At 43.0% G+C, this 12,100-nt stretch overlaps 1 protein-coding gene across 21 annotated transcripts in view; it reads left to right on the top strand.

Moving 5' to 3' along the window:
* The window catches only part of caska (calcium/calmodulin-dependent serine protein kinase a), a 259,244-nt gene that overhangs the window by 123,455 nt on the left and 123,689 nt on the right, over positions 1–12,100 (top strand). For all 21 annotated transcript variants that reach the window (XM_088605405.1, XM_088605395.1, XM_088605230.1 and 18 more), the window contains exons 3-4: positions 2,722–2,827; positions 8,280–8,357. In XM_088605405.1, coding sequence (XP_088461531.1) covers positions 2,722–2,827; positions 8,280–8,357 — 184 coding nt within the window. The remainder of the gene's footprint in view (positions 1–2,721; positions 2,828–8,279; positions 8,358–12,100) is intronic.

Below are 12,100 nucleotides of genomic sequence, written 5' to 3'. Positions count from 1 at the left end.
ACCCAGAAGACACACTGTATCTCCTGCAAAAAAATGCCCAGATATCTACATTGGGGAAACTGGAAGGAGAGTAGGAGACCACTTCAGAGAACATGTTCGAGCTTAGAAGATGAAAGATTTCTCCAAGCCCATAGTTTCTCATTTCACCTCAGACGGCCATGATCACACTTATCTCTCTGTCTCTGTTCTCAAAGATGGGTTTCTCAACTCGCACAGCAGAAAAAACAACGAAAAGAAACTCGTTCTGAAACTAGGTTCACACCATCCCCCTTCTCTCCATGACCAACTTATTTCTGTGTAATCTTCTCCATTCTCATGCAGGTTTTGACTTCACACCTTTCTTCACCCTTCTGCACTTTGCACTTCCTGAGTGGCCTCTCTGCCTCCTCCCCTCTCCTAGCTTTTGTTCTTCTGTGCTATTTAATCTTTGTAAGATCACTTTGTTAAGATAAGATCACTTTATTGGCCATATACAATTTCTTGCATTAGGAATTCAACTTTTCGCATACCCCAGGTTGCTCTCCGTGAGACACAGACAGGGAGAGAAGCTTGGGGTCAGAGCACAGGGTCAGCCATTGTACAGTGCCCCTGGAGCAGTTGGGTTTAAGGGCCTTGCTCAGGAGCCCAATGGAGTTCAGTAGGATTTGAACTGGCAACCTTCCAGCCACAGACGCAGATCCTTAGCCACAGAGCCACCGCTCCGCCCCTTGTTGTCTGCACTGTTTTTCTCACACCTGAAGAAGGCTTCACAGCCGAATCGTTGTTTTCTCTCTTCTCTTTTCAGCATGGAATAAACCTTTTACTTGTTCCTTTGCGGGCTTCGTATGCTGACGCAGCTACCCACCTGAACTACATTATACAGTGGTGTCTTTTGTGTTTGTGCATGAACAGAATGAATAATTCCAATGTACGTGTACGTCTGGCAATAACCTCTATACTCTGCTACTCCCCTACTATCTTTAAAAAATTAAATAGCATTCATTTTGTTTATGCTGTTACCTGTGAGACGTCCAATAAAGTTCTTTGTTTGAAACATTCTAATATATTGATATCTACAGCACATTAGATGGTCAAGCCCCAAAACATCACTAATGGGGTATTCAAATGATGAAAGTGCTCTCAAAGTTGTAATGGGCATTTTTCCTAATTTGCATTGATCTCCATTAATGACCTTACTCCTCAACAGTACCATCCTTCAGGCATGCCAGTTCAGGCATGCATCAGAGATGCAATTCTTTCTACAGATGTCTTTATACTACTGTTCAAAACAAGGAATTTACCCCAGAGTAAGAGCACTATGCACAAACGGGTTTTTTAAATGATGCTCTTGTGATCACAGGGTACTTGAAAGGAACTGATATGCGAAGACCAAGTACTGTGTTTTGCGTTTTTGAAAGTGTGGGCCCGGCCAGTTATGAATCTTTTTGAGCATTTTGTTTCCTTAGAAAGGATTTATTCTAGCAGCAGCATGTCTAATTTGAGCGTGATAGATCTCGAAGCTGCAGACGTGTGCAAAATCTTTATAATTTTTCAAGGCTTTTGTCAAGCTTTTTTTTTCCACCAAAAGTCCTTTGTGGAATGCTAATTTCAGGGACACCTGATAACTTTCATGGCTTTTATTTTTCTAAGATGTGCTGTTCCACTGTTGAGGCAGAAAGAAGAAGATGGAGGCATTTTAGTAACGAAGGCCGATAGGTAGGGTCTGTTCAGTATTGGTCTGCTTATAAAAGAGAAAGTCGTCTGGCAGAAAATGGGGATTCCTCCATGAAGAATACAACCAGAATTGCTAGAATATGAAAAGTTTACCTTTCACGTGTTCGTTGAAGCGATGGCAAGTAAGCATGAGCCAAAAGGAAGTTCCAGTAGACCTGTAAACTACACAGAATTTTTTAAACCCATTCCCAGTCTAACCTTTTACAAATAAAGGGATATGTGATTGTTGACCTAATATGTTGTCAAAAAAAAGGTCTGTTCGTGAAGATTTATTGCTCCTGTCCCCCCAGTATAGCATATTTGTCTTCATCTTTGTGTTCTGGTTTGACTGTAATTACTGTAGAAAACTTTGCACTTTGAAGTATAAGGTGAGGATGCTAATGAGTGCTCCTCCTCTGTGTTCACATTTCAGAGCTCCTTCTTAGATCCTGCAGCGTGGGTCTTTTTACAAAAAGGTCGAGGAGATTTGTATCAGTGCAGAAGCAGAATTGAACGCTGGGTCTAACATTGGAATTTCCTGCATGCGCTACCTGTCCTGGTACACCCTGGCCTGTGTTCAGTGATGAACACTCATGTCTTCATGTAGCAAGCCCTGAGGCACTGTACAGCTGCATTCCACTCACAGAGCCACTCGACATGGCAGTACAGCCAGATACCCACAACTGTCTAGCCTTCATTTCTTGTGTCCTTCATGGTGGATGACCTCAGCGGGGTAGTAATGGGTTTTGAAGGGAGAACTGTATACTTCTGCAGGACACTGGTGGAAAGGGGAGGAAAGGTGTGGTGTGGGGAGTTTGGGGTGGTACTGGAAGCAGAGAGTCCAGTTTTGACCCCTATTGCAGGGGTAAATGGCTAAGATGTTCCCGTTGGAAAAGGTTGCCTTAACTCTGGTGTGTCACACCCCTGTGATGCAGCTCCGTTCCTCTTGAGCTGTTCTCCTGGCTGCGATCTTGTGCCTGCCATGAAATTTGCTCATCTGGCCTTTTCTTCTCTCCTCTCTTCCCTCAGATCTGAAGAGAGAAGCAAGCATCTGTCACATGCTGAAGCACCCCCACATTGTGGAGCTGCTGGAGACGTACAGTTCCGATGGAATGCTCTATATGGTCTTCGAGTTGTAAGTCTCGGTTTTCCTTTTGTCCCTGGTGTTTCTGCTGGCATGCGTTTTCTCCACAGGAGTTAAGAGTGAAGGTCTGTATTGCAGTCAACGGAAATGCTTAGCTTTCTGGGTGAGGTGAGGGGGCCTGCTTACCTGAGGCTGTGGAAATGCCTGCTCTTGACATCTGTTTATCACCAGTGGGAGACGGTGGCCCTGCTTGGAAGGCAGTGAGACAACGGGTGATCCGGCGGTGCAGACTTCAGTGGAAACGAAGGCCTGTCTGACTTTATGAGGCAGTTTTCATCAATGATCGCAGGCCGCGTCCCCGCAAGTGTGCTTTTTAATAGCCTGGTGGTTACCTGCTAAACAATTCCCTGCGTCTCAATTTACCATGTCAGTTTCTCTCTCTCGATTCCCACTGTCCAGGATTTGAATGCCTTTTTTTAACAATTTACAACAGTGTAGAAGTGTACATCTCTAAGCAGCCCTGACCATGTGTTGCAGTGCAGAGAAAACCTGTATAGTTAAGCATCCCAACTGTGTCCTTCCAAAAACAAGCGTTTAAAACCAACTCCTTGTTTTACTAAAGGCATGCAGCCTTGAAACCCGTTTGTAAAAATACAATTTGTTAAAAATTAAGCTAAAATACATTTCAGAAATCCTAAGCAGTGCTGTTTGTCATCAAAGGGCTGACTCACTTGCTGAAGTTGATGGCTTTTTAAAAATTTTCCAACCAGCCACGGGTGGCTCTAAATGTCTCTTGGCTGCCTGAAGATCTTTCTTCTCCTTCGTAATACCCGAAATATTCCCGCTGAGATTTTGCTGTCTCCTGATTCCTGATGAGACCCGACGGAGGGCGGCAGAGAATTAATTCTTCAGGACCACAAACAAAGGAACTTTTTCTTCATTGTGCTCTCGCTCGTTCGTCTAGGAACTGCTGAGAATGGAGTCTGCACTCTCTGTCCCTTAAGAATTTGGACCTTACACATCTAATGACTTTGTATCCAGACTTAAAGACCACCTCGACTTCTAAACTGCAACACCAGGCAATGCTGCCATGCACTGGGAAGCCATGTTGAAGGAGATAAAACTCGCACCAGCGTCTTGAGCTCCGAGCAGGCTCCAGTGCCCAAGAAGCAGTCCAGTTCAAAGACTGGCTGTGCAAGGGGTACCGCGCAGGGATGACCTGGTGTAAAATGTTATTAATTGCGCATTCATGTAACAGAGAGAGTGCACAGGAGTTACGTGTTGCAAACGCGACATGAAGGCTATCGACCCTGGAACATGGGGAAACCATTGCGGCGGACCGTAGCCAGTGGAGGCAGCCATTGGGAAGAGTGGGCAGAGGAGGTACGAGATGTGGGAGGAGACGAGGGAGTGAAGACGGCAGAAGGCAACCCCATCCCCTTTACCGCCAGAGTCACTCTTCACCTATGGAAACCGCAACAAAGCTTGTTGCTCCAGACGTGGACTGTACAGTCACAGTGGGCGGTTCTACTGACTGAGCACGGCGCAAAACTCCCTTGTCTCTTGAGACCGATGGATGCCAGAGAGAGAGTGCCCTTGGGGGGAGGGTGGTTAGTGCTGCAAGTGAGATTAAATGCATTTAAGCGTAATGATTTTTTCAAGATATGGGAGGGGTTTCCACTTTGTCCTGCTAATATTTTTTTCCTCTTGCACAGAAGCAGCAAGCAGTTTTATAGCAATTTGGTCCACCGACATGCCAAGCTATATAAACGGACATGCTGCATATTCACAAATTTAATCTGTGCAGATTTGATTAGGGTAATGTAACAACCGTGAGAGGCCCAGTATCTTGGGTTGGGTTGTATTAAAAGCCTGCAGCTAGTAAAATCTGAGCTGGATCAAGCTGCTATATATGGTGAGTCTTGTAGCCTCCCCTCAACTGACTGTCAGGTTAAAATAGTAGTTTCAGCGGGATTCAGTTATTCTTGTCTGATTTGGTTCCAGACTATGTGAAGATAAATTGGCTCTGGCTCATTTTGGATGGTTTCAGCACTTTTTAATAGGATCCTCTTCCATTGCCAAGTTTTCAGTACTTGTTTACAGAGTGACTTAAACAATCAAGCAGTTAATGTGTCGTAACACCATGGCATACAGACTAATTGAAGTGAGATTATACCAGGGGGTCAGATTCAGTTATTCATCTGGACAGGCAGGAAGGCAAATGTAGACACTTGGAACTTGTTGCACATTTTTTTCAATTTATCCTTAAAACCTTTGAATTATTTTTTTTTTAACGGCTTCACATCCTGTTAGAGATGCTTTTTTGTCTTCAGACTTTGTCTGCAGAAGTCCATCTGTTGCCTGCTGTTTGCAGACATGAGCTGAATGAGTACACCTGTGCCGTCTGACCATGGAGTCTGTCTGCACTTTCTGGTTTGCAGGAGCAGCACTGGTGCGCTTGGACAGGGGCAAAGTGGGGATATTTGTGGAGTAGACCCGTGGGACACGACTGTGTGAAATCTGTTTTAAAAAGACAATTTGTGAGGGAAAAAAAAAACAAGAGGTGGGGGTGACTACCATACAGAAAGACCAGACTTTATAAAATGAAGAGAAGTTTTATACTTTAAAACTTAGGGAAAGGGTTGAGTTGTAACTGCTGCAAGTTTGGTTTGTGTCCATTCTGACAGACTGACGATTGTATTTTAAGTGCTTCCATGCTTGTAAATGTTTGAGTGCTCTTCAATAAGAATCCAAACCATAAGAATTTGCCATCCTGCAATGTAAATTAGATAGTGCTTTGTATAAACTAAAACCCAGATTATTTACAGTTTTACCAGAATAACAATAAAACACTTTTTGGGGGGGTTGCTGTTCAGTTTTTCCCCACAGAAAACTTCTGTATTTTATAAACATTGATTCCCGAAAAGGGCGCAAAGCGGCTTTAATACAGGAACGTACCGTAAATTGTTCTTAAAGTAGTTTAACAAAGATTATTTCGGTTCAGAAAAAGGAGAAATGCAAGATTCGGGTCAGGGGATTTCCGTCGGCAAGGTGTCATTTTTAAAACCTCTACTTACCTGCTGATCTGTATCCTCGCACCGCGCTGTACAAGAAGTGAGAGCTTCCGGACGAGCACTTGACCTTTATGCATCTACATCTCGCCTGGATTTGATAGATTTGATTTTTAATTGTCCCTTTCGAGGTGTGTGCTTAGGTGCAATGGGAGGTTGAAACAGGTCTGCGGTGCAAAAGTGGTTGCGACAAAAACGGGCTGTGAAACTTAATAAATGGAAGTGATGACAAACACTGACACAGGAGGTGCTGTAGCAGCTCTGCTGATTGTGCAGCTGAGGTCGAGGCCCTCAGCTGCTGATCTGGATGCGGTAACTACGCTGATGTATGTCAGGCCAGTTGTAATGGGATTTTAGAACTCGCTCGGTGTCATTATAGAGGTTTTCAGCTCGACATGTCCCCGTAGTTTCATTCCCTTTAAGTGAAGGATTTCAGCATGGGAACAAGGGTTTGCTGAATCCTAAATGGATAATTACTCTTCAAAGCCCAAAGGTGCTGCATAAACGATGGGCAAATTTGGGGAAATAAAGGTTTTGATGCACCTCTAATTTTTGATGTAAAGTGCCCTTTTTTCCCCATTTACGGTTGCCTGGGGTTTTTAAGGAGCTGTGGTTTTTAGGTTTACACTACCTAAAAGGGTGGGAGTTGAGAATTGGAGCATGATAAAAAAAAAGGGAAACAAAAAAGCTTGTCATAGAGGGTTCATCCACAGCTTTCATGATCAGGACTTTACCATAATAGACCAATGCCCACGATTGAAGGATATGGTCGATGCCATGAGGTGTGTGATGGTCGCATTTGGTGAGTCTCGAAATTATCAAGGAGCTAATTTATCCAAAGATCTCATCCAGGCCTTTCCTGAAAGAAGCCAATTGAAGTTTTGTCTTCACCAACAGGGCTGTATAGCTTGTTCCAGACTCCCACAACCCTTACGGTAAAGAGGTGCCACTTATTCTCCATTTGAAATGCACCTCCCTATTGTTATGAACTCTGCCCTGTGCTTCTTGTGTCAGTCTTGACACTGGAGAGGCTCACAGGGCTGTCTTTATTTTGAGTTCTTGAATTGGGTCACCTCGTAATCTTCTGGTGAGCACTAAAAAGATTTGATTCTTTATTTTATCCTTTCAGAATATGGCATTGCTGTAAACCCAATCATATAAATGGTTAATCTTTGGATTCCAGTGCAGCTATATCTTCTGTGGGTTTTTATGACTGACGATATACATGATATCGTAAATGGATAACAATATAACCTTGTTTCCTTACATCATCTAGACAGTTTACTGTAAGCGTTTACATAAATACCCAAGTCTTTAAGTACTATCTGCAACCTCAACCTCAGTTTCCCATTTTAGATTTGTAGCTTGTTTTTTCTGTCTGAGTGCAACACCCAGTAAATGTCATCTGCCAGGTGTTTGCTCAGTTTTGAATTCTATGATTTCTTGAACCTTTGAAATATTTACATTATTTATCCTCCTTTTTGGTATCATCTGCAAACATCACCATTTTACCAACTATACCATAATCTCAATCACTGATAGGCATGAGAGCAGTGGTCCTAATACAAACCCCTGTGGCACTACTTACCTCTGGCGTAATTCTACACTTTTAGCAATGTAACTGAACATTGCGTTTAGCTTTTTATTTCCTTCCAATATTGCATGGGCAATGAAAGTGACACTTCACTATAAACCCCTTAGTGATGGCGCGCGTGTGCAGTCCAAGCCTCGATATTGAACCAGAGCTCCTGCCCTCAAAGGAAAATTGCCCTCATCACATCATCAGAAGGCCTTGTCCAGCATTTTAGCACTGCACCATCAATTGAGCATCTTGCTGTTCATGCTAAACTTTCACCGTAAATGCTGGAATAAAAGAAAATAAAGTTTGACTAGAGCAAGTAATTTATCCCATGAGATGTCATCATTAGCCTGTGCAGTCAATCTCAGTTTTAAATTGCACACTTGAAAGGGATTTGGAAATGCTTTCATTCACACTTATCTGTAGAATATTAGTGTTTAAGAATGTACTTCTAGTCTGTGTCCTCCTCTTCTCCTCGGTTCTTTGTTTATATTCAACAAGATCAACATAACTCATTCCTTTAACAAAGCCCATTTACTCATAAGAATGTTGCACCTTTCATATAAAACTTGTGCAACAGAGCAGTGCTATCTCAGAATTCACAGGCTCTCCCTGTGGATTCTCTTTGGTCCAAGTGGCGTGTTTCTTGCACAGTGGAGGGTGTGTGTTTGCGAGATAAGAAATTACACTAAACTGCACACACCCACTCGCACCGAACTGTCCTCACTTTTCAGAACTGCATCCAGGGCTGCTTGCTGGCTGCTTGCCCAGCTCGGTGAAAAAGGATGGAGTGTTATCTGCCCGTCCGTCAAGTTCGCAATCTGACTTTGCTCTTGTTCTGGCTATTCCACAGCATGGACGGCGCAGACCTGTGCTTTGAGATCGTCAAGAGAGCGGACGCTGGTTTCGTATACAGCGAAGCAGTGGCGAGGTGAGTAAAACTTGTACTTATTTCTTGGGCTTCGTGATGTAAAATACCCTTTCAAACTGCTTTACCTATCTGGATCACAGGCCGTTCTGAACTAAAAAGTTCAGCGCAGTGATCATTGATCTCTTTTCAAAATCGATGTCTCTTATATGAGCACCATGATACTGTATATGAAAATGAGGAATCTTGACAAAAGAGTAGGCACATAACGGAGCACACATGAACATTTGTGTCTGCTTGTTTGGCTTTGTCCATCATGCCAGGGCTCAGATCGGACTGAAAGGTGGCGTTTATGATGTTGCAGTGAAATAACTGTGGCGATATTAAGCATGTATCTGTATCGCTGTATCTGAGCAGGTGCTCCTTTTAACTGCAGTAGTGAAGTTACTAGTTATTGTATGCCATCAGAAATGTGGAAAAGTAAGCAATGGAGGGATGGAGTCAATGCAAGTTTGTCTGCTCTCCCTGGAGTTTTAGCCATTGTTATAGTTCATAATGCCAGTTCCTAATTGGGTGGGCACATGATAGAATGCCAAATTTAGCAATTCTAATTTAAGTAGATGTCATTGTTGAGCGCTAGTGAGGGTTCCCCCCAAGTAAATGTGACATTTTAAACTGCCGTTCCTTGACGCGTGTCTGTCAGTTCTCTACTTCTCACAAGCACATGCACAGAACACATTGGTACAGCACTGCAGATAACATTTATCTGTTCCTGCATCCTTCCCTAGGGAATACTGGTCTGAAAATTAATTGTTGTTGCTTTGGGAGCTTTGTCTTTTGTCTGTGCTTCAACATTTACGATACAGAATCAGTATATTTAGGCTTTATTTTGAACTTTGCATGGAATCTACATATTTGTCAGGATGAATATTTTTCTTGTACTTTTGTTAGCAGTGTTCTTGGAATGTTATGAACTGGAATTTGTTTGATCTGGTTCTGTCGTGGCCTTGAGGGCCTGTGGTGTCAGACATGAATCTGTGCTGCTGTCTTGCTCAGGGCCCTGGGGCGCAGAGCCCAGTTTGAACAGGATGGCGCGTGTCTCTGGCCCTGCGGGTGGGCTTCCCTGTGAGTTTTTTTTTTTAACTGTTAGTCATGACGGGCAAACCTTGAACAAAAGCACTGAGTGGCCAAGCAGAGGATGGCATTAACGCCATGAAGAGTGCTATAATTTAATGTTTTACTGCAATATTAGGTGCCTTTGTTGTGCAGTACGGTATAGGTGTTCTCTCCATCTTCTTAGTAGAGTGAGAAACTGTTTTGAAAATTATGTTCCACTGTTACCGTTTGCAGGTTACAGTGAAATAGTTGTTGTTTCGATCCTTCCTCTGTTGAAAAGCCATTTCCTGTCCAGTTGTGAAATAGTAGTGCTGTTGGATATCCTCAAAACATATTCATCTTGTATTTACTCTGGGTTTTTTTTCCCTGTGATCCCTGAGAGATCTTAGGAGAAACCAGGTTATAGAGCACATATGGCTTGGAGGTCGTGGTGAGTCACCCCAGGCCCAGAGCGTTCATAATTGTGGGTGCTGTTGTCTTTGCAAGGTGGCACTGGTCAGAAAGGGTGCATTAGAATGAGCCATGAGAGGGAATCTTGGAGTAGACATGAGAAGACTCCCTGATTGCTGGCATGCACACAGTCGTGTTGACGGTACTCCCAAATTCGCAGGTTTCTGTTTCACCATCCTGACTGTGCGAAAAGCCTGCCCTGTGCAGGGAGGCAAATACTGATCCTGGAAAGTTCTGGAGATCTCACTCTGCAACCTGCAATTAGTAAAAAAAAATGGAACACTCAAATTTTGATTAATTTAGCAAGTTTATTATATGCTCTGCTGTAGGAAGCAATGCTTTAATTGTGGTCCTCTTGACTTGTGTGGTGGTATTTTGAAATGGTTTCTAAACTACTGAATTGAGCAAATGGGCTTCTTACTGCGCGTTTTGGAAACAGGATTATTCCAGGTGAAACTGAAGGTTGACTCACATTGTGGATTGTGGTTACCCTACAGGACCAGGGTTGTCTACCCTACACACTGTTGTCACACTGCAGGACTCGACACGACTTCTAGATGGAGAGCATGTCAAATTTAACAACTGGAGTTGCTGAATCTCGCTGCCTTTTCTGTCCTAGAGGGTGTCAAATTATATGGCAAGGAATCGCAGTGGTGACTAATTAAACTATTCCCTCACATTTCACCACAGTTCCAAATCTCGTAATCTTGCAAAAGTACCGCGAGGTCGCCTCATTTTGGCAACCGATCAACATGGAGCACAAAGTTTTCCACAAATAATCTTCTTCAAAAATATAATTCTTCTTTATAAATATAGAATAAATGTATAGAAATAAAACACCTTTAAAAATATAAAACACCTTTAAAACAAATATGGTAAACAAATTGGTATTGTGCTATAACGTGTAACATATTGTGCACATTATATGCAAGTACAAATCTGGCTCATTGCCCACACCTACGACTTGCAACTCGTTACACGAAAATCAAACCAGTTTGATTTTATCGTAGCGAGGTGCAGAGAGCCGGAGAGCCTGTTAAGACCGAGTTGGTGGGCGTGTCACACTACACAACTGCAGGTAACGGTCGAGCTGCGACTCTCTACAACTCGCTGTGATTTTCTTACGATTATGTAAATGAAGGCTACGACTGAATCTTGGGAAAAGTCACGTACTGTAGTGTGACGCCGGCGTGAGAAATCTGCCACTGAACAGGCCTGATCTCCTGATGAGGGACAAGTTACTGATTAAGCCCTAATGATTTATGGTTTTGAGGCAAGCAGATCTTTCTTTCGCACAGAGTATTGCCCTAGCACACATTGGAATTGGAGGTCTCAGCAGGTTTCATTGGCTATCAAGTAAATGGACGGATAAAAAATTAAGTTGAAAATTCCCAGTTCACTTGAAATATATACTTTGTATCTTGTAACACAGCTAGAACATGGATTTGGATTATTAACACTGAGCCCTACCCAGAATTCTGTATGAAGCTTTCCTGACTGGCAGTGCTCCAGTAAAACGCATTTTGGCATAGTTCAAGCAATAAATTAAACTGATTAAAAATAATGAAGCAATTATCACATAGGTGAGGAGAACTGGTGATGTTATATAGCAGTTACACAAGTCCACGCTCTACAGCAAATTAAAATCTTTATTTAATCATGTCTCTCCACATATAAACATTCATCTGGTCTGTTCTGCTCTTTTCTCACATTGTGCCTGTTAGTGCATGTACCATTAAAATTTACAGTGTAATACAACCTTTTGCGTTGTACAGAAAACCTTTTAACATTTTTCTGCACTGATTCAGTGCATGCGTTGGCAACTCATTACCCGTTTTTAATATACTGTAATTTCTGATTGATTTCATTTTAATAATAATAATAATAATTGCTTACACTTATATAGCGCTTTTTCTGGACACTCCACTCAAAGCGCTTTACAGGTAATGGGGACTCCCCTCCGCCACCACCAATGTGCAGCATCCACCTGGATGATGCGACGGCAGCCATAGTGCGCCAGAACGCTCACCACACATCAGCTATCAGTGGGGAGGAGAGCAGAGTAATGAAGCCAATTCACAGAGGGGGATTGTTAGGAGGCCATGATTGATAACAGCCGATGGGGAAATTTGGCCAGGATGCCGGGGTTACACCCCTACTCTTTTCGAGAAACACCCTGGGATTTTTAATGACCACAGAGAGTCAGGACCTCGGTTTTACGTCTCATCCGAAGGACGGCG

This window comes from Lepisosteus platostomus, chromosome 2, assembly GCF_059453375.1.
Source record: "Lepisosteus platostomus isolate fLepPlt1 chromosome 2, fLepPlt1.hap1, whole genome shotgun sequence".
NCBI classification, from domain to species: domain Eukaryota; kingdom Metazoa; phylum Chordata; class Actinopteri; order Semionotiformes; family Lepisosteidae; genus Lepisosteus; species Lepisosteus platostomus.
Note: the sequence above shows the minus strand (reverse complement) of the source record. Positions and strands in the feature narration are given on the sequence as shown.